This window comes from Corvus moneduloides, chromosome 6 (genome assembly GCF_009650955.1).
Source record: "Corvus moneduloides isolate bCorMon1 chromosome 6, bCorMon1.pri, whole genome shotgun sequence".
Lineage (NCBI taxonomy): Eukaryota > Metazoa > Chordata > Aves > Passeriformes > Corvidae > Corvus > Corvus moneduloides.
In genome coordinates, this window is record NC_045481.1 from 24,617,200 (window position 1) to 24,640,760 (window position 23,561).

General features: G+C 38.0%; 1 protein-coding gene across 5 annotated transcripts in view; it reads right to left on the reverse strand.

The window, feature by feature from the left end:
• MIPOL1 (mirror-image polydactyly 1) overlaps positions 1-23,561 on the reverse strand; it is a 189,875-nt gene that overhangs the window by 11,715 nt on the left and 154,599 nt on the right. For all 5 annotated transcript variants that reach the window (XM_032112210.1, XM_032112213.1, XM_032112211.1 and 2 more), the window contains one exon: positions 10,864-11,094. In XM_032112210.1, coding sequence (XP_031968101.1) covers positions 10,864-11,094 — 231 coding nt within the window. The remainder of the gene's footprint in view (positions 1-10,863; positions 11,095-23,561) is intronic.

Genomic DNA, 23,561 nt, shown 5'->3' on the forward strand with positions numbered 1-23,561 from the left:
CACTCCAAAAAGTATGTTCCATTAAATGTACAGGCCTTAAATTTGGCAGGGCAAACCATTCTGCCTCTGAAAAGCACTGTCACCAAACAAGCATTCCTATTAAATCCCTTTCAGCATCTTCTCAACCCAAAAGAGTAATTCTGTATATGATTAAACTTAGAAACAAATTCAGCCAGTTGGGTTCTTGACAGCAGACATATTTCAAAATAAACCTGGCTTACACAGGCCTTGGCTAAAATATTAAGCCTTTATCTGTGGTCCACAATAACTAATCTTGTCAAACTGTTTGCTCTCTACCTTCTGTTTGGAAGATTATGAGCTAGCTCACCATTACTATTCACTTTGTGCCATCACTAGCAGCAGGAAAAGTGAGTGGTAAACACAGTTGGTCTATTTTGACAGCATTCCACCCTACTTTGCATTGATGTAGATTGCTACACATTACAGGATAATACAAAATCAGGACTTTGCTTCTATGCTGGATTTAATGCCACCTTGTGAAAGGTATCACTCCTTTGCTTTCAAATGCTTGCTCAGGACAGCATACACTGATTGCCAAAAATAAATGAGCTTCTGAGAAAGAAAAATAAACCCTGAAACAACTATGCTTTATTTCAGTACATTGAAATCTACAACATATCGTGAAGACCAGGCTCTTACTATTGGATGGACCATTCACATCCAAGCATATGGCTGATATTAGAGATAAAAAATTAACAATGGCTGAAATAGAGGATATATTGGCATATTTAAAGCCAAACGATACACATCAGATTATCTAATCAGATCTCCAAATTTCCCTTAATTACTCCATCTTGAATCCAACAGTTTATATGGCAATTTTATGCAACGTTTACTACTTATATTTGTGCCAGAAAAACCTTTTCTATACCTTTTTCCACAAGTTTGAATTACTTTTAGCACTGACAGGTACTGTTTCCACACATTTGATGTCACAGCTGTTCTCTTCTTTTAGGAGAAATCTTGACATGGGAGTCTACTCCTTACAGTGTATCCTTACATTTCCATGAAGTTTGTGCTGATATGAATAGGCAAGGGTCTCCTGGATTTTCTTGCCAAATACTTCCTGGAAGTCTGTGTTGTCTGCTTATGGAAAACCAGCAGTTTTACCTTATACTAATATATCTTCCCCACAGAAAGTATTCTGCCATAGTATTTATTCATTGAAGAATATATACTAATATATTTGGGCATATATTGTGAGGCAAAGAATAAAGTGCTAAATAAAATAATTTTATTGTACACATTTCCAATATCTGCAGTGTCTTTCATTCAAAGGCTGAATTCTGATACTTTCTATGGATAAGAATTCCATGATCTGAAGCTGAAATGATAAAATTTGGTCCTAAAGATTTATGCCTTCCAACAGCTCAGTGTTTAGATCTATATCCTTATACCTACATCACAGCATAAATGTAGAAAGTTGAGCAACTTGCCAATAAAGCAACAGTGGTGATGATGGGGTTAAAGCTGTTGTTAGCTCTCATAAACACAGCTGATGGTGCCCTTCTACAAAATCTGTTTTTTTAAAAAAAGCCTTATGGAAAAATCTGGCTATTAATTAATGGCTCAGAAGTAGCTCAGAAACATGAACTTTAATTTTTTTCTCAGATAACTAGCCCCTGCTTTAGTAAAGGTATACTTAATTTTAAGCAGTGGAAAAATTTAAATGATTTCCAGTTTGCTTAAAATTAAATACCTTGTTGGCTTAGTCAGTTATTTCTTTTTGTTGTTGTAAAGAACTGTCCCAGCAATTCTCTAAAAGATTATACATAATTCAGTAGCTTCAGAAAGTCTGGGCTTTCTTTTCGAGCTTCTGCATATACATTTACAGTATTCAATCTTTTGCATATGTTAAGAAACAGTATGAGTATTAACAGAAAGAACCGCAAATTTATTTTTATTCCTTCAGCCAAGCCACAAATAAATGACTCTTGCAAACAAACCAAATACTATTTAGTAACGGCAATGTAAATGCCATGGACTTATTTTATTTGGATATAAAATATTAAAGTAAATGAGTATTTGCTGTGACACTCTTTTTATCATCTTGGAAAAAAAAAGCAAGTCTGAGAAAAAGTTTTCTTGCTATTCTTCAAGGAGCACTCAATCTGCTGTTCAAAGTTATTTAATAATTTGTCATAGAATAGTTAACTATAAGCTTACAAATACTGTGTCAGCATGCTTCTTCCTATTGGGCAAACAACTTCAAAATCTAATTTGTTTGTGTTATTGGTCTTACTAAATATTAGTCTTTGCAAGTCTGATTTACACCACTGAAGTTAACTATGCCAACATTCTGATTTTGTTCTGAAGTATTCCACAACAAGCTGATGTTATACAATACAAGCCCAAGAGCTAGCCGATCCAGTTTACTGAGTGTAGACTTAGTGTATTTTGCTACTGATAAATCAATAAAACCATGTTGTAATCTACAAACTTCCATCTCTCTGAAGCAGCTATAAGTAAACTGTAAATGAACACACAGGTCAAAAACTGGGATGCTGTGATTATGTTGACTCTGAAAACATTTGACTTTCATAGAATACATTTTAGTGTTTGAGAGAATGAAGTTTCAGCACTGCTTTTATTTTTGTGAAAGGCTGAGATGATAAATATTCAAATGACAATAAATATTTGTGTTTATATTGTAACTACCCATACTTTAACAAAACAATATCTGCACTGCAATCCACAATGTACAGAGGTTAAGTAAAAGTAAACCATAGCTGCAAAAAGAAAACAAATACTTGACTTAGACTGTATGTGCAGTTTTGCATTCTTCATCCATGTGAAACTGGAATCCCTGCAGCCAATGGATATCTTGGCTGTGCAAGGAATGCACAAAAGGCAAACCTGTCATTCCCTTTGGTTGGGATTTTTTTGTCTTCATTCTGTTAAGTGCACCACTGAACATAATACTGGCACTGATCATAAACTGTCAGATGCTACAGGCCTCACTATAATTTATGACATCCAAAATATCCAGGAGAAGGATATCCCATAATCTGCTCTGGCAATATCACACATTATAACTGTATGAGACTTTCAGTACTGATACCACAACCGGCTCTACTAAGGGCAGTCCCTTGCTTTTAGAGTCTTGCTCCAGGTTGTCCAGAAGTCCTCATGCTGCCTTCTCTAAAACAGAGGCCACAAATTTCTTTTAAGATGACAAAGATAACAGCAGTGCTACCAGCCCTCCTTTCCAAAACAAACATCAAAAATAGTACTTTCAGTTAGAGCATTCAGCCAAGCTAAGGAAAACCTGGTTTTAACTCACATCTGCCACTTCTCAGACAGCAGTATACTCCAGGGATGAAGAGACTTCTACACTTTCTGAAACTGTGAACTTCTACAGAAGAAACATATGAAATGCTATTAGACTTGAAGGTGTGATTCTGTGGGTGGCGATCAAGGGTGCCCACCTGGAAAATGGGAGATGCAAGTTCAGATACTGGTTTTGTATTTATGTTCAAGAGGCATTGGATAAAACTGAGAAAAAACCCTAAAGGTAAGTGTCAGAAACACGTCTTGTTCTCAGAGGTGAGTAGACGATTTGCTCCTTTCTGATCCAAGCAGTCTGCACTGTTTTCTGCTACACAGTACTGCTTCAAAGCAGGGAATAGGGAGCATCCAGACCAGACCTGTGTGGCATAAACGCTCCTCTGAGGCACAGGAGATCTGAACCAGGATCTCCACAGATGGAGGAGGAAACTCAGATCCATTCTGTCACATCCTGGAGGGGAATCCCTGCTCCCACACAACTGCTTAGGAAACAAAGGTTGGGACAGGGGCAGATGCCAAGGACACTTTTGAAAGAAATGTCTGAGGTCACACTGCTCTGCACGGATCTCTGAAACCAGCATGCATCACTCTGACTCAGCATGTGCTTCTCCATTTCGGTCTCCAGGGAATCCAGGCAGAAAAGACAAAAAGTCAATTGTCTTATGATTTTTTCAGCTAGAAGTTTTCTGCTTATACTTATCCAAGCCCTTTCTTCTTTAAGCTGAGAAGTTACCAGTACTACTGGTACTGAGTTATTAGGCATTTCCTCCATCACATTTTACCTGGACTGCAATATGAAGTGCACAATTAAAAAACTGGCATCATTCAATAAAGATAATATAATCAAATAAGGAAAATACATTTAATTCCAGCTTTCTAAAACTTATATATTTCCTTTTGTACAGTATGAATAGTACATTAGCCTTACCAAGGGAAACAAGATCTGCCTAGTGATGCAGAAATGTGTAACGATAGCAGTCCAGAGAATATGCTAGCGATGACTGAATTTGTTCAGCTCACCTTAGATTTGAATACTAGTTCCATATTTTATTTCCTTCAGACTCAGAGAATTGATTTCTGTCTATATGTTGAATTTCTCTGAGGCTGCACATAACCTCATTGGCTTACTCATTTTTTTTTATTACAACAAACAGGTATCTCTGCAAGACTGTTTAATTCATCATTTCACCATGTATATTAGTGCAGTCTGAGGGGAATTTTTCTGAGAGGAATCACTGGTGTTAATGCAGAATTCCAAGTATTTAAATAAATTCTGATCCTGCTATGTACTGCTTTCAGTTAGATCAAGCATGACTTTTTTCACGTTTCAATTAGTCTGATTTCCTCACTGACTAAAGCAGACTACTCCAGCCTATTGCCCTTAAATCCAGTACATTCACACTGTCTGTTATTGCTACTCTATGGTAATACTTTCGCATGTGATATGAGTGACTGTTACTAGATTTTGTGTTTTGGACTTTCTCATGTTCCTATTCATGTCTGGTATGCCAAATAAATTTGCATCGGCTCTGCAGAATTCTTCAGGGTATGTGGTAGTTTTATGTGTCTGGGAATCTTCCATCTGGCTAGTGTGGGTTTCCTAAACACCATAAAACCCTGTCTGTGGAGATTGTGTATCTCCGATGGGCCCCATGGAGCTTATAATCTGCTTTTAATCATTGTATGAGGCAGCCAACACATCAGTCCTCATCAAGGAGTTTTTTCCACTTTGAATTCCCTTTAATAAGTTTTGATCCAATTCTGAAAGTCCAGAACCTTTGCTAATTTGCATTGGTATCTCAGACTGCTACAAAAGTTGTCTTCCTTTGCTTTCCATTTCCTTCCATACAAACTCTGATATCCACTGACTTCTGTGGATTGCTATAGCAAGTATAAGATTCTCAGCACCTTGCCCTCACTCACTTGTCTTTTGAATGTACCCACCAGCATCTGTTTCTCAGTAAGCTACAGGTCATACCCTTAAGTGGGACAAATGAATGCAACTTAGTGTGGCAGAGCAAAGTCAATTTGCTGTAACTAAGAAACTAGCTCTGTATCTACATTCTTCAACAAGACACCAGGACTTACTTTACATTTCAAAACACCAGCACCAGTTAAATTATTTCCCATATGATATTAAAAGATTACCAACTATTCAAACTCAGCAGAATTTCACAGTAGCTGACAGCACAGTAGTTATCATTAAAAGGAAAATCACTTTTGATATGTGCTAAATTATTTACCGACATAAATCAGTGAAACTATTAATACCTATTAAATTGTACTCCTAGCCTCCAGTATTTAATGTTTTGATCTGACATGTACCAGAATACAATTTTATAAGTAAAAAAACCAACAAAAAAAGCACTGTATAGTTTTAATAGAAAAGTCTCAACATCAAATATAGCATCTTAATAGAGTAAGAAATCAAATAATATTAATTGTTTTGAAAGAAGAAAATGAAAGAAATCTCTCTCTCAAATTTAAAATAAACCCAACCACGTTTTCTAAGACTTGGTGGTTCCCCCAAAACAAACAGCTTTAAGTCCCAGTGAATGTACAACTTGTTTCTTTTGTGAAGTGCTTCTGCCTCCAATTTCTAATTAACTAGCTCCATTCTTTTCTACAACAAGTAGCTGAACGCATACAAGCTACAATGTATACTTCAGCTAAATATATGTAGGTATGATTTTAAAAGGGAGATAACTAGTTAACAACATTTGCATGTTGCAAAGAGGCTCAATTAGTATAATAATTCAGAAATCTTGCTTTTCGCCTGTTCCCTGCATAGCTCCCCTGTACTGAATACAATCTGCACACTAAAGATATGTTTGCAGTTAAAAATCTCCAGAGACTTTAGACCCATACATAAAGATACTTATTTCACTCTTTTCTGAGACACTGACCTGTATCCTCATTTAAAAATGAACACCACATCTTTATGTTATTAAATCTTTGTTTTGATCTATTAGTATTCACCAAAGTGCCATTTTATACAACCCCACACTGAATAGGCAAGGCTGGAGGTAACCATCTGCAGCTTTAGAATTGATGAAAAGAGCTTTGTGTTTTCATTGCCAAGTTTGATTCTTCCAGTCATTAGACATTCCCCTCAGATCGCATCAATGAAGCGGACTCCCTTACACCCATGTGTTAAATTCTCTTCTCCTCATGGTTTCCTTTGCCAGCTATACTCCAGAAAGACTACTGGGTCTTAGTCACATTCTTCTCACAGCTGTGTTAAAAAAGAGCATCAGAGCTTCTTCCCAAAATCCATATGTGTATCTGGTCAGTCCCCTGTCGGAGGGTCACCTCACATTGTGGTGTGATTATTCAAATATTCATCCTTGTTCTTGAACTGCACTGCTCTGATCATTCTGGGAAAGATTAGACCCTCCAGCCAGCACTGAAGAACGTGTTGGACATCGATGTGAAACGTACACAGCTCCCGCACTCAGAAGGCAGATTAGTTTTACTTGCAGAAGAGGGGGACACTAACTACTTAATAAATGCTTGCCTCTTATTTCTTTCCATTTTTTGTATTCCTTTCAACTGTGTCAACTCTTGATAAGAACTGTTTGTTTTTGTTGTTTCACAGATCAACTTATATATCAGCATCAGCTAAGAAAATAAGTGAACAAGTACAAAAGCAGAGAAAGCATTTTCAAAAATACTGGAGGGAAATTCAGGACGAAACAAATAAAGGGTGTGTTCAAGTTACAATGAAATTTAGGTGGTCAAAAAAATTAGGTCTTAAGGGGTAAAGCAAATATTATTAAGAATAGAATTTAGTTCAGAAGACCACTTAGTTTTCATATGTATCCAATCAACTGAAATATTTTCTCCAAAGCTGTAACTGTCATGACCTCCTCCTTAAAAGAAAGAAAAAAAAAATTGAAAGAAAAGGTCTCTAATAAACAGTTAAGGACAATGACTTCTGGTTTACATCACTTTGATATTAGCTTTATTCATAGCCAGAACTACCTCAACAAAGTACCCAAGCAGGATTCTTCTCACTATTTATGCTTATTTTCATACCTTTATATTTTAGCATTGCACTGTTACTTTGTGGATTTGTGCTCATTTTTAGAGGATTACACAGAAATTCTATCTACTCACCCTCCTCTGCCACTTTACACAGCAACACGAGTGTGCAAGTGTAGCTGTGCTCACATGCAGAGCTGCGCTCTACTGAGCTAGAATCATTAAATTATGAGAAAGAAATAGAAGCCCCCAATAGACAAATTGCATTAAAATTCACTCCAGCTGCAAAGTTGTTGCAGAAAAATAGAACATTTCCTGGAAAAACCACATCAAAAGTGGCCTCAACCTTTACTGATAATTGGCTAATATTGATTTGGTATTACATTATAACCTCCTCTGATCTCACTGACATCAGCAACCACTCCACAATCCCAGAGGTTCCAGCTGGAAGGACATTTTTAAAATGCCTTGTTCCTCTGTTGGCAGAGGTATTAATTAATTCACAGGCTCTCCCAGCCACCTTCTCCAGGTCAGCCCCATTTCCCTGCTGGGACTGCACCAGCTGGCTCCTGGCTTCTCACGCAGGACAAACTTGCAGGGGGCCTGTGGCACTATACCAGCACTCCTGGTGAATTCTGCACTCCTGTCCTAATTCTATGTAATCATGAAATAGAAACATTAATTCAATATAGAAAAGTATATTCATAGCCATTCCAGAGTATTGATTAAAAATATTACTGTGCAGATCATGACTTTCTACTGAATAAATATGTATTGTGTCATGTGTACACATACATGTATTTATTTACACAGACCACAGTTAAAATGTGTACTTGCTTTATAAAGAATAGCACCCTCTTAAAAGTCTAAGTGTATCTTGATAGTGTCTCAAAATCAAAATAGATTCAAACAAATGCAGCTAAATCTGTGTGGTCTCTGAGCATCAACATTTCTTGTTTCACACCAGCACCCCTCTTAGGATGGTGAATCATCTTCATAGGCAAGAGCACACAGTCTCAATTTATATCTCACACTGCAGTGAGCCAATGTGAGATGTTCATCCTACTTCAGTATAAACAGATGTTTACTATGTCCAAGTTCACTATAAGTAGATACCAAGACATCCCCCGTCTGGTTCACAGCTGCTGTTTCGTGTCAGACAGGATCAAGAAATTTTTTAGATGCTTTTTGTCCTGACAGAAAGCACAGGACCACTATTGTGACTTGGGTCTCATGTTTAGAAAGCAACAACTGTGGGTGGGTACACAAACGGCTGACATGATGGCAATGCTGTGGAGAATTACAACTCTCTTTTAAGCTCTGCATATCATGCTGAATGCGAACACTGAAGTTTTTAAGAATATTAAAAAATTCTTTAGTGTTGCCAGAGAACAGATTAGCAAAGGCAGTGTAAAACTAGTACACTCCATTGTATGAAGATACAAAGAACATCCTTTCTCAACATTATTTTATTAATTACAATTATGCTCTTTCTTAATGAAGGTCATAATTATTTTACTCTTCTGATTTTTAACTGTTGCTATTTTACTGAATAATATTGAGAAACTACTTTATATAGCTGATAAAACTACTTCCTTCATATGTCAGAATTCAATTTTAGTTCAGCATTTAAAAAGTCAAGAAAACATATTTTAGAATGGTCTTTAGTCTATGAATTTTAGTGTCACATTTTAAACTACATTAAGCATCCTCTTGTGGCAGAGCTAATAATTAATACTACTGTAATTAATACCAAGAAGCCTTTCTGTTGACAGGTTTATAAATTGTCAGTTCTTTTTTGAAATGTAGAACATCCTACATCTTCAAAATAAAATGCTAAGCTAACAAATGAGTTCCTGCCTAATTGCCAAACACTGATTTGTATGAAGCAGTTGAGGTTACAAAGAAATTGGGAATTCTCAGCCCGGTTTCCCTGCTGATGAGTACGAACTGTCTGTGTAGCTCTCCCAGAGGTGTCAGAGGAATCTCTATAGTGTCACACAAGGGTTCTTAGCTCAAAGTAAACACACTTTCCACAAACTCAGCTGCTTAATCTGTTTGCAGGTTGAATTATAAGATGGGGGTGGATGACTCCGGGTGCTGGGAAGACGCGCAGAGCATTTCCACAGTTTCGTGGTAAAAAGGGCATGCTATTGTCATCAAAAGACTTCAACCAATTGTTTAATTTTGCTATAGGCTCAGTCGTCTGATCTTAACAATAATGAAAACTAACCTGACCAAAATTTTCCCAAGTAGTTGAGCATGTTAAATTACGTAAATTCTTTTCACTATAGCAGTGCACCACCACTACTTTAATTCAGTTTGTGGCTGCACTTCTACTTCAGCCACCCTGGGTACATGGGATTAAACAAGACTGCTTCACTTTGGGAAAGAAAAAAGCCAGTGAAAACCCAACCTCTGCTTAAATAGCTATAGTATTAAACATTTATAAATAAAATTAGATGTAACAACTTAAAACAACGTACAGAAAGGTTCAATCAATATTCTCTTTACCATGCTTTAATTTTTTTTCATGGGTTTATTTTTATCAAGTGCACACCTCCCGAAGTTTCAAATATATCTAAGTGCTCAGAATAAAGACTTAAGTGATTATCAAACAACCACTGGAGGTTTTAAAGAGATGACTAAAAATATGTATTTTCATATATAGTCATCTTAATTATATTTTATATAGCTACAAGTTAATTAAAAAGATAGGAATATAACTTTTTTTAAATACAAGCACTCAGCATGTATTTTTTTTAAACAGGAAAAGCTTTTGTTAGGTCCTTGCAATATATTATAAGCCAGTTTCTGGCTACTCTGTTAATATGCTGCAAACATTAAAGTTGAAGACATATATGGACAGACGGGACAATTTGCATCAGTTCAGCATCAACCACCTTGGAAGGGTGAGAGAGGAGAATTTTGCAGCTGATGAATGTAATGCAGAGATGAGAAGTGCCAGACTGTCGAGAGGCACTAGTAATAACAAACATGACAATAAGTACTTCAGTAGAGGTGCGCTTCAGGTTTTGGAGCTCAGTAACCTTTTAACAGGGAAACTTACGATGGGAAAGAGAATACAATCTCTGTTCACTGACTCAGAAACTTCCTGTGGCTCTCAGTGAGATTTTGAAGCCACCCCTAAACAACCCTGTAAGCATTTACCGTGGCATGAAATCTGCCAGATGTGTAACAGACCAAAAATGAGAAGTGTAATATTCTACCATGCAATTATAAGGGGAAATACTCTGCTGCCATAGGATTGCCACAGGGTAAAAAGACAGTGAAAACCATTCATAAGAGATGGAAAGACTTTCTCTGTGCCTTGCACATGTAAGAAGCAATTTCCGTAACAGTAATGAGAGGTACCCCGACTTGCCTAATAGCACAAAACTGTTAAAATGATCAGCTTCACACTGAGTAGGAAATGAGCTGACAAAGAAGGAATCGTTTTAAAGGACCTTTTCTGAGTACTGCCACACTTTCAGTTATAGACAAAATACCAGAAAAAAATGTTTCATATGGATTACAACTGTAATTTTTGTTGGAAGGCAAGGGACTTACTTCTGAACTTTTTCATTGGCCTCCTGCGAAGCTTCCAGGGCTTTCTGGAGCTTCAGCTTGGTATCCTTTTGCTCTGATCGAGTTTGCTGCAGCTGAGCTGCCAGATCTTCAATCTGGCCATAAGTTAGGGTCACAACATCTTCCCTTCCCTGCAGTCCACCTTCAGGAGTACTGAAAGCACAGTTGGGCTGGTTCTTCAGACTCATTCCTTCAGACAAAGACTTGTATAAGCTGGGAAAACCAAATCATACATGTTATTAAGTTTCAGTCTAAGGTTGAGCTGCAAGAATTCATTTTTTCAATTTTGGGACTCACATGCACTAATAGCAAAATAAGTTTTATTTCAAGTGACAGAGAACAAAAAGAACAAACCTTTTCCACCAGGCTCTTCTAGAAGTATGTAACAATCATCAAAATTTGAAAAAGTAAAAAAAAACTATTCAGCAAAAACTCAAGAGGAAGTATTTTTCAGCTGTAGCATCTTGTTGATCACCTTTGAGCTGCAGCAAAAAGTTTTCATTGTGATTTACACGAAGTTGAATTAATCAGTGTAAGTTATTGATGTGTCACTAACTTGTGCTACACAGGACTCTCTTTTAGCAGGCAGACTCAGCAGCTACAGGGGATTTATTTGCCAAAGAAGATTTTTCAATAAAATTAAAGGAACAAAAACACTACAATGCAAAAATTAAAATCATTAAATTAGCAGGATTACTTAAAGATATGAATGATTTGCACATGCTAGCCAATTCTAAAGGTCCCCCATTCAGTTTCCCCATGATTTTGTGATATGTTCATAGAGATTCCAAACCACAGAGCCCAAACCCAATACTCTTTCATTGCACAAACCAGAATACAGTATTAAATGCCTTGTATTTGTGTGCCAGAAAGTTCTGGACAAACATTATTTCAGTGTGGATTCCTAGTAGCATTGCACACTGATTACAGTATTCAAGAACAGTCTACTACATGACAGTGGCTAGTATGCAATAGCATATTTTCTTTCTTTGCCGTTTATTAAGGTGTTTGCATGGAAAACACCATCTGTTCCAACAGCTCATGAAGGAAAAACATAAACAAACTAAAATATAATATACATGGACAAACAAAATGTGGATGAACTAAAAGAAATAGAGAAGCTAAAAGGTCAGTGTTGACATGTCTTCGTGCACCTCTGGTTGTCTGAAAAAAATATGAAAAACCTTTTCAATTAAATGAAGACATATTGAAAATATAAATATTTATAAAGGGACATTAAAATTCCTAGAACGGACTAATTAAAAAAAATTACTCCAGCAGTTCCACATAAAATTTACTGACTGAAGTTCCACTACAGTTGAGCATTGATCACCATGGTAAAACACAAAGGTATGCAAATAATGTCGAAAGCAGGTTACTGAAATACTGCTGCTGCCCACTTCTTAAACACCTGGAGCAAGATTAAAAGAAACAAAAAGACAGATGAGAAGCTAAACTGTTCAGTGAATATATGGGTCCCTGATTTAAAAAAAAAAAAGAAACAAAAACTAGAGGATAGGCTAAATATTCTACCTTCTTCACACCAGCTGACAGTTTTTTCCAGAATATATGAAAAACGAAGTAATTTATTTAGATGCTAAACTACTGGCTCTCTGTGGCTACAACCGGGCTCCTTTCCAAAGACCAGCCATGAAAAACACATATATACTACTACAATTGCAGTATGATTGCATCTGAGTGACCAATAGATTCTGATGTATATATTTTGTAACCAGTGTGATTCCTCCAGATAAAGGCACTGTGATTGATAGATTTTTTTTTTCAAAAGCATGCAATTTCCAGACTTCCATCAATACGTGCTTTGGTAAAATACTTTTGTTTCATCCCTTCTGAAATTTACTAATTTGAAATTCCTTCATGAATGTCCCGAAGATTATTTCTTCAAAGAACATTGATGTTATAATTAAAAAATAAATGGGACTTCTAGGTCTGAAGAATGGGTCACAGAAGTATTCAAACAGTTGTGGATCTCAGTAATTCACATGTTGTTTATACTAAGCCTTTTGCTTTTCTATGGCAGTATGGCCTCTTTCCTGCTCCAGATTGGGTCTGAGAGCTTCAAGGGCCCACCTTAACTGTGTCTAGGCAGAAGAAAAAGTGATATGTGATGATATCGCTTGTGCAGCTCCTGTAGAGAGCAAGAGATTTCCTCAGTCCCCAAAGTCACAGTAGCTTCAAGCTTGCTAAGAAATATCACCACTTGTAACTGCTCCCAGAGGGACTTGACTTTGGCTGAAAATCAACTCTGTGAAGTGCTGCTCCCAAAACACTTCTCGCCTTGCCAGGCATACTTTTGCTGCAAGGTGGGAAATGATTTTCCACCTGGAGCAATTACTGAACAACGTAGCAAAACCTTCCAGCTACAGGAACAAAATATAACCCCAGCAAAAAACCAAACATTCCCTCCCTCTGCCTCCACTCCAGTGATAAACATATCCAGTGTTCCCAAAGGCATGTAGGTCTGACCTTGGTTTTCACCACAAATGTTTCTCACAGGTCCTGGAGACCTCTCAGACCTCAGCCTGCACTCAGGATGGCTTTGAAGAACGTCCCTTCATGCCGCTAAGTGCACTCAAGGGCCAGGCAGCATCGATACCTTGAAAATACTACCTCAAAGGTGCTCTTAGGAAACACTGCAATAAGACACTATCAAAAAAAGCCCATAAGACCTAGAAGGACTTTGAAATTTTGCTGTGAAGTGGAGGATAAAAAATAGTCAAGTTTGCATTACATGTGAGTCAGGAGCCTGACAGCTGGTAGACTGGTAACTAGATGACATTGCCCTACCATAGACAAATATACTAGTCTTCCTTTGCCTGCATTTACACAAGTAAGGAGGACTGTTTTCTTCTCAGTACAACAAACCAACCATTTCTCACTAATCTATCTGAAGGCAGCAACTGAAGGCACACTCTGGCACGCAGGCCATGGACCATGTTACAACAGGAATGCTCATTGGACATAACACAGAGTATGCTCTTTGCACTGTCACAGTCCATCACAGAGTGTCACTCTCTTGTGGGGTGTACCCATGCATTCTTAGTCTAGGATGAGCTCAGGCAACCTCAACCACTTATTGAACAGAGCCCATCATTGATTTTCTTCTCTGTGGTGGTTGGGCATACAACTTCAGGATTTTACAGGACGTTATGCTGACAGATTAGTGCTGATCATGCATGTCCATACTGTCCAGACTCAATTACATCTGAGTATGGAACAACAGAGAGCAGCACCTTGAGATTCAGCCTTCACTCCTGAAATGATCTAGAGAAATCTGTGACCTGTACCTAAGAGCCTGGACACTACATGATTCAAACAGAGCTTCATTAGCTACAGTGAAAGCTTGAAATGACTACTGTCCATCTTAGAATTTCTATTTTTCAACAAATATAAATTAAAGGCCATTAGCAAACACATTTTTCCTCCTTGAGCCTCAGTCTCATCTTTAAATAAGAGAAATCACAATGCTGCTTTGCAAAGTGCTCTGAGCTTCACTCATGTCAAGAGACTCATCATCACTGTTGAAAGAGCTAAGTTAGATGCAGCACAATCCGAATTCAGGACAAAACTAAACCCAGATGGTCTTCTGGTGATGCCAAGCAGCAAACATACTCTTTTCAGCTTCCTTTTTACTGTCCAGGACCACTGTAGTATCCATACCATTTCCCTGTGACTAGCTTGGAAGAGGTAGTAAGGACACGGAGTTAATCATCTGAGCCTTTCTTGAAGCTGAAGGACTACCGAGATATGGTCTCAAACAAGACATAATTGAAAACCATGCCTCCCTTACACACTCTTCATTTACGGAGTTGCACAGTAATCAAATGTCTTCTCTTCACTTTATGCAGCCCTGGGGCAAATTGCTCGGATAGCACAGCCTCATGTGAACGATACACACACGACGTTCAGCACCACCTATCATTCCTCATATTCACCATGCCATCAAAAGGTCTAGGACCTCCACAAAAATAGTTTCTGGATTAATAGTGTTTGATAGAAACACAGCAAAACATACATGAGACTGATGAGTAGAAGGAAGTGTTTTTGAGGTGTTTGCAGTTATAGTGCTATTCCCTTCAGCACAGACCCAAAGCTAAGAAGGTAGCTTGTAGCTAAGAAATCCACCTGAATTCCCTGGGTACATGATGCACCCAGGGCTGAGGTCTCTGCTATCTCTAATTGATTAGAGACTGGAAGATTGCAACTTAGCATTAGCTTTTTTCACACACACAGAGATATAGTGCACCTGAATTCACCGAAGATACTACTGTAGATTTTATGCTTTAATCCTGAATACTACTTGCTACATGTTAGCATTAATTACACATCTTCAGGGTCCCACAATGTATCTGTCTCAATTGCAAGACACAGATTCACAAGCTCTCAAATTTCTTCCATGAATTAGGGGACTGTTTTCAATACAACAGTAACTATTGCAGATACTCTTTGTAGTTTTCCCAAGTTACATGCCATTCCTAGAACCTTTCCATAAAATGTTCCTGTTGTGTTTTGACAGGGAATTGGCTGTATTAGCATATTCTAGCCTAAGCATTCATTAGGTGCACTGTGAAGGCTTGCTTCTAACCAAGTAAAATTTACCCAAAATAAATAAAAAAAAATATTTTGTAAGGTGTTTACTTTATCCTGCTAGAAGCTACAAGTAAGAATTTTGCTATCTTGTATCTGTTCTTTATTGTCAATTCATATGCTTTGGCCATTCTTAAATATTTGCCAATGGCTTTAGTTAACAAAATAACTTTAACTTAGTATTTGTAATACTGTAGTTATTCCCTACAGTAATAGATTATTTAGGTAACACTGCAAATAGAGAGGGAACCTTATCTATTAATCGAAGACAGAGCTGGCACCAAGAGTGACCTCAGTATGTGAATATAATGGACATTTAAGATGGTGCCAGCAACTCTGTGTTTTACTGTGTATCACAACCTCCTGTCTGCTCTCCCTGGGAAGTGTGAGCATTTAGCAGGGGCAGAGCAGCCCCTGGCTCGGTTGTGGGCAGCAGGCAAAGAGGAGGGGCACAGCCAGCTCACAGACGAGGCATTGCCACCTTCCTCATCCCCAGGCTGAACTGGCAGCACCTGTGCCTCTCTGCTGGTTGCTGGAGGCTGCTGGGTTGACATGGATCACTGAAGGGGTGTGTATGTGGGTGGTGTGGAGCCAGCAGCTCTGGCCTGGGGCCAGCAGGGAAACTGCCGATGTCAGGGATTTGCAGAAACACAAGCTTGGTGGAAGAGACACAAGAGGATCTTGTCCTAAAGGTCATAGCGATTTATTTTTTATACTGAGAGTATGTTTTAAACAACATTTCTGACAACTGTTTAAAGAACAGTGCACCATTTTCCTCAAATCTAAGCTGGATTAAGAAAGCAGTAACTCATGGTAGTGCACTAAAATAACAGCCACTGGCATACCAACAAAAACTAGTGGAAAACAATATACTACTATGTAATTCAAAACACTATGTTTTACTTTTTGTCTTTTTCTGATGATCCTTGCCAAGAGCTTCATCCTGAATGCTGTTGCTCACAAGAAAACCTGGGTATTATGGCATAAAGGAACATCAGGCCTTCTGACCAGGAATTTCATGATCAGCTCCTACAGTCCCCACACACCCACCAACTCAGTCTAGACCTTCAGCAACCCCTTCAGCTCCCACAAGCTTAACAGCACTGCTGGCATGAACCTTTACTCTCCAAAATGCCAACCATGGAAATCTGCCCTGATGACAAAGAATGGATGCACTCAAGAGCCAGACATTTCTGCTGGGAGCCTTAATTGATGTTGCCTGTCACCATAGTTTGAATTTAGATTTCCTTGTAGAACTAATAAAATCTAATAGAGATTTCTTTGTTAGAAATTATGTATGAAATTAAGGCTAATATAGCTTGGGCCTTTAGTTTCCTTTGCAGTTTCTCCCTGGTAATGGCTTCTGACTTCCATTTTACATGAATGACCTACACACAGACAATTTTATTTCAAATGAAAAAAATCCTTCTGCAATAAATAGTAATATGAGTGAATCAATTCGTATTAGATAAACTGCAACAATTCAGATGAAACAAGTAAGAATCCTGACCCTGAAACCTGAAACAGCCAGTGAAGTGTCCACTCAGTGCAAAGGGGCAATTCATATATACATGTATATAAAAGAAATATGATGGTACTGATACATATCATAATGCAGGCATCAGAATCACCTGAAAACAAGCTCAATGTAATGACTGCGTGCTGTTGACTTTTTTTTTGTCTCCAGGGAATTGTGTTTACTTTGCTTTAAAATTTATATGAGTCATTTTGTTATGTGCCTTTTTTTAATTAGTCGGAAAGAAACAGCCATTTGAGAGAGCGGAAATCAATTCTGATTCGATACTGATAGCTACTGTGCGATGTAAACTGTGTGTTCTTTCTAATTAAATGTAAACACGTGCAGTTCTAAAGTCCAGCAGTGATGACAACTACTAGAAAGGATTGCCTAAGACCTGGTCAACTGATCCTTGTGAACCTTTTGTTCATACCGTAGGCGAACTTGTGCAATCTGTCTCAGGTGAATGCCAGTTGTAACTGACTTTATTTTAGGTCATCTTCAGAGAAAAGACTTGACAAGAATGTGGAGAGCTCTGTAATACCTTCAGTTACCCATTAACTATGTCCTTCTGATAGCTAATCAATAGCATTGCATGGAGCCAAACACACTGCACTGAACTGCCCCCCTTCCAAAAGCCAAGTCTTGGTAAATATTTAATGGCAGTAAAGGTGTTTTGACTCTTATCAATCTGATATGTTAAAGAACTCTTGAAAGAAACTTTATCTTGCTTCTCTCTGCATAAATAATTTGTTCGGTTACAATTTTAGTCTTATGCAAAAGCACCTAATTTAATGATCTAATGCTTTTAAATCAAGGCTTTGGACAGAGAAAATGTAGTTTCAACCCACATGTCACAAAGTAAAGAAAAACCAAAGTTTATTTCCTTGATAAAATGCCAACTAGAAATATACATCAAGGAACCTAGCCCTTTATACTGTAGTAGTAAATACTGTGCCAAACTTGCTCAAAACCTGTTATACAAGTGCACATTTGAGATTTTCTTACAAGGCTTCAGTTTCTGAAAAATTCTTAGCTCTCATTCACATAAAGACTACATGGGATTTTTAGCTTCTTTTCAGCAGGGGGAAAAACCCAACTCTAAAATAGTTATACTAAGATCCAGATACTTTTTGTACCCATGCATTGAGTATTCCCATCTTCAAGTGGGTATATTCTCACGTAATGAGTTTTATTAAGCATCTTTCCATTTTCTATTTTTTCTGTACAAAGCAGCTTGTCTAGATCTCTAACAAAGAAACACTTTTGTCCTGATCCTTTAACATCTACTGCAGCTATCCCTTTGCTACAGCCAGGTAGTATCCAAACACCTCCTTAGATTGGCTTATTCCATGCCTCTGTGCTAATGTCAGAGGATGGAGGATGGAGGATGGAGGAGCCCTCTGACTCTCTCCCACAACACAGTCTTCCAGCCTTTTCTTCCAGATCCAACTTCAATATGAGCCTAAGGATTTTGAAGAAACTGGTTCAGCAATGGATCCAAGCTTTTTCTTGGAAAATAATCTGGGTATAAAACATTGATAGTGTTTCAGTTTCCAAAATGTGAATCATCATAAATGTTTTCCCAGAAGTATAAGCATTACTTTTTCCCCAGTGTTTACATGGCCTCCTTTGTGCTCTTGATGCCATTCAATAAATAAAGATCACAGGAATAATTTCCAAACACTGGCAGAGATAATTTGAACACCTTGAAGTTTTCCAATCACTAGTAATTGCCTCTGGTGAAAACAGTATTAATTAAAATTATAAAGGCATATAAATCAATCAAGCAGTAAAGCACATGCCACCATTTAGGAATGATCAGCTGAAGAAAGCCTGTTACTAAAAACCTCAGAAAAGATCTTGTACTTAATACAATGTTATCTTCATAAATCAGACATGATCGTGAATTTTACAGCTGTCCTGATTTGCTATTGTGATCGCTTGGCTTAACTCCTCCACTAAATCAGAAAAGCAAGAGACAAAGCTGTCTTGGACCCTGAGCTGGAAGCCAGCCCTGCCTTCCAGCATGGCCAGGAACATCCAGCTGAGGAAGAGAAGAGGCTCTCCAGGAGAAGGCAATTAGAAGAAATATAAAGAATGGAAACGTGTTTCAAAGATGGAATAATTGAATACATGTGATATTTCAGAGAGGGATGATCTCATGGATGAGCTGAGTAGCCCTCCCTAAAGCTAGAAACCCTCAGTGTGACTAACCTGAGAAAGGGAATCACATGGGGCTCTGCTCCTTGTCCCTACTTTCTTGCTGAATGATTCAGTGGGTTAAAAAATCTTTGAATGATTTAAAAAAAAAATTAAAATGTAACTTTTAAAATTTGAGGATACTTCCTTCCCTGTCCCAATAAAATAAGTGTATTTGAACAGTTTTGTCTGATGTTTCTCAAAGGTGGTACTGAAAAATATTATGCAACTCTGACGAAAGGCAAACATGGTGTACTATGCTCCAGCCCATGCCCAGCTTTGGTCACCAGAGTGCCAGTAAGTCAGGTACTGATGAACTCTAGGTGAGTGTGCCCAGCACATTTTCCCCACTTTCTTGGTACTGTGCAGAGCAACACGTACCACTCTGCAACGGCTGGTGACTCACTAGAAGGACTGCATGTACTGCAGTCTGAAATCTGTCCTCCACATGGATAGAGACACCCGAAATGTCGAGTTTAATGCCATCATGGCTTCTCCCATAAAAAAACGCGGTTGGTTTGGGGATTGCTGTGCGGGTACACACTTATCAACTCACCTCCTGAAAGCCATGTACATGACACAATGGCAAAGTCTCGCTACTCAGTAAGTCATGTCTTACCTAGCTGCTGCTGCCAAACCCTTACTCATATAAATCATACAGCTCCTTGGACAGTTAAGCGCTATGAAACAAGGCAGTTAAAATGATGGCTTAAATGATAAAGGGAGCGCCTGGGAAATTTAATATAGGGGAAGTCTGCTTCCCTATTGTACCAAAGCTTACTGAAGCAACTGGGCAGACTTGTCTGGGCCATTCTCCTTAACGTGAAACAAGGACACATGCTAAGGGAATGATTTAGTGGATTGGGGATAAGAGCTCTCTCTTGAATTCCCTCTTCTATTTCACGTCTTCTGTGTGGTACTGAACAAGTCACAACACGCAAAACTCAGCCTGCCATGCTGAAACTGGGAGTAAAGTGTCTTTCCCTAGCTCTTTTTCTTTAAAATCTAAGTTTTTGGGCTCCTGGATTTCTTCTTATTACCTACATGTGCCACATCTTGGAAACCTGAGGCCCAGATTTGGTTCAGGTCTCAGTGCCAATTATTTTTCATGGAAAGACACTAAAGAGCTAATTAACAATATGCACGTGTTAACAATGCACATCAACCTGGTTAACCTCAGCAGACAGATCCAGGCTTGGGACCCTGATGGAAAAAACAGTTTTTCACAAGTTTTTACCTTCCCATTGCAGGTTCAGCCACCACTGTCACCACGGGGCATAGGCAGTGATAGCAGCCTCCTGTGCTTTGTTGATGCACCCTAAGCACAAACATCCTTGTTTTCTGAGATGTTCTTGCTTTCCTCCCAGTGAAAGGGGCCATCAGCTGGATATGGCACATGAAGGGAAGCCAAAACACACAACTTGCACACCTCTTGAAAGTGAGAGATTAGACTGGTGGCTGCTGGAGAAAAACCAGTGAAGCAAAGCTCTTAAGCGCAGGGGTTGGAAAGGGGCTATAAACAGTGCTGAATTGATTTCTGTATTCTAAAAATTTTAAATCAGCTTCCCTCACCTCTCTCTTCCTTCACCCTCATGAGTTTTGACCATTGGGCTATTGAAATAAAATCTGTAAAAAAATAAAACAGTTGTGCACTTTAGTTTAGCCTGGTTGAAGAGGAAAACAACATTTTTCACTTTATGACACAGGAGTTCACAAGAAAAACTGCAGTTTTTTTCTTTTTGCCAGCATATAACTTCTCCATGACCAGCAGATAAAGTGAAATACTGTAGCAGGAAATATATTGGTTGCACTGAACCAAAGAATTATTTTCTCAGGACCTGACAAGGAAACTGAATGAGTATGAAAGCTCATGTGAAATCTAGCCAACACGGAATTCAATTCCTTATTTATTTTTTGAAAGGACAAGATAATTATTGGTATGAATACTGCCTACTATGCTTATACACATCCAACAGGTATTGTACCCTCCTCTGATATGAGCAGTAACATTGCTCAAGAGGGAAAACCAAATTCCTACATCACAACAGTCCTCATTCTACTGTCACAACTGTAAAAGTATAGTAAAATTACTCCTTTGGTACAGACAGTAGGGCAGAGGAGCTAAATGGAAGACTATGTATTTCTGTATTGCCACCCAAACCCTTAGGATGGAAGTCCCTTTTACAGAGTATGATTGAAACAAACAGAACATTATCTTACATGAGCCTGGATAACATTAAGATCCTGCCTAGCTCAGAAGTAAAAGAAAGACAAATCAGATAATATGAACCTTGTTATCCACCCTTCTTTGCAAGTTCTTCCTCTTTGGTGAAAGTTTCTCCCAGTTCAATCTTCTTTAATGATAGTGGAAGCCATTAGTGCATTTCCCATTGAGAACCAGAAGAAAGCCTACTGAAGACTGCTTTGAATTTGTTTGTACCAAGAAGCTAAAGGCTGTGGCCATAAGTAGGTGCTCTTCTGGCTGCCTACTGCAACTAAATACTTCCTGGAAACCTTGCTGCTTCCTTCTGATCTCTGGGAGTGGAAGACCAGAAGAGAAAAAATGCGAGAAAATATTACTTATGCAGCCAAAAAGAGAGGCAAGAAGAAAAAGTTCTTTCAAGAATAAAAAGAAACAATAAATAATGTAGATGTTTGAAATTTTGGCCTCAACCTTGCTTGTTTCAATGACCACGGACCTGGTATGACACAAGTCCTTTATGGTATATTTTCAATACAATGGACATAGTCTTTACCTTAATGAGATATATAAGATCAGAATCAATGAATCAACACCATGATATGCCCCTAAGTTATTTTTTCATGGACAGCAGGTGAGCGGATGTCATTCCTCTGTTTAATCAGGAGTTAAAGCGTGTACAGTAATTCCTTATTTTCACAATATTCCTTCTGACAAAGATAACAACCATAAGAATGGCTCCCAGCTGGCTAAACCTGACATACAGGTTTTGTTAATAAAAAAATGCATGACTTAATTAATGAAATGGATCTATTAAGACTGTCCCCCAATCAACCACAGTGGCCCCACCTACAGCTGAACTTCACATGACCTATCTTATGCAAAAAGAATTGTAATAACTTGCACTGGAAGCTGCTACAGAGGAAAGGTTGCTAAGAAGAAAAAATATGACTTAGAAATGCATGTAATGCCCCTAGAGGAGAAAGCTTAGTATTTTCACTTTCACTCAGTGTTTTCCTTTACAGTGAATAATTGAAACAATTTTGCTAAACTGTGTAAAATTATTTCACAAAGAATAATTACATTTGATCTATTAGCACCTGATACTATCTATTGTCTAAATTGCTTGCATTCAATCCATGAGTAATGTCAACAGTATTAACGTTCATTATGGAAGAATTAGCTGAGTAAAAATAATTTTTAAATGTTTGACATTCTTGTACCCTTTCTCCAGCATAATGTTCAAAAGAAGTACCATTATACCAACATATTCTTGGATTTTTTTTAAGGCATGTCTTTATTTAAGTCTGCAAACTCAGGGTCTTTAAAATCACAAACAATTTGCCTGTTTTGTTCTGGCAAGCATAAATCCGTAGCAATCTACTCATTTTACATTCTTCTCTGTTCCCATCTAGCAGTCCCACACTAATTGGCTGTCCAAATTCACCTCCATCAACTTTGGCAGGCTCAACACCTCCTGCACAAAACCAGTTTTTTTCCCCTCAATCATAAAGAGCTGCACTGTTACAAACAGAAAAAAGGAACTCTGCAACATTTCTACAACAAAGTTATGTGTATATATATATTAATTTGATCACACACACACATACATGCCCCAAACTGAACTAATGCAACAGCAGCTACCTTTTTTTTCCTTTCTTGCAGCCTGATTCCTATTGCAAAGATTTCCAAATTTGTGCTTGCCTTTTAGCAGAGGAAATCCCATGAACTGTTTAAGATTACATTCTCACTGAAAGCGATGAATGCCACAGTCTTCTCCAAAATAAAAAGCTACTTTCTCTCCTTGGAATAGTAACTTTACAGTAATTTGGAGGAAGCAGGAGAAACAGTTGGTCATTAAACATTAAATATATTAATGGAGTACTAACAGTGTATGACTCATCTGGAAAAGGCAGTTCTGTACTTCCATCTCAGAAGGACTGCTGCAATACAATAGCTACTGTGATAAATTTAGGTTTATCACACTTAATATTTAGCAGAATCTAATATAGAAAACCTAAATCAATGTACTTTCCAAAAAGTTCATGAGTAGCAGTATTTACATCTTACAGCTAGGGGAATTGAGAGTCAAAGAAAAAACATTCCAAAGGAGGCCCTTCATTTCCACTCCCCAAACGGAGACCTTCAGGACTT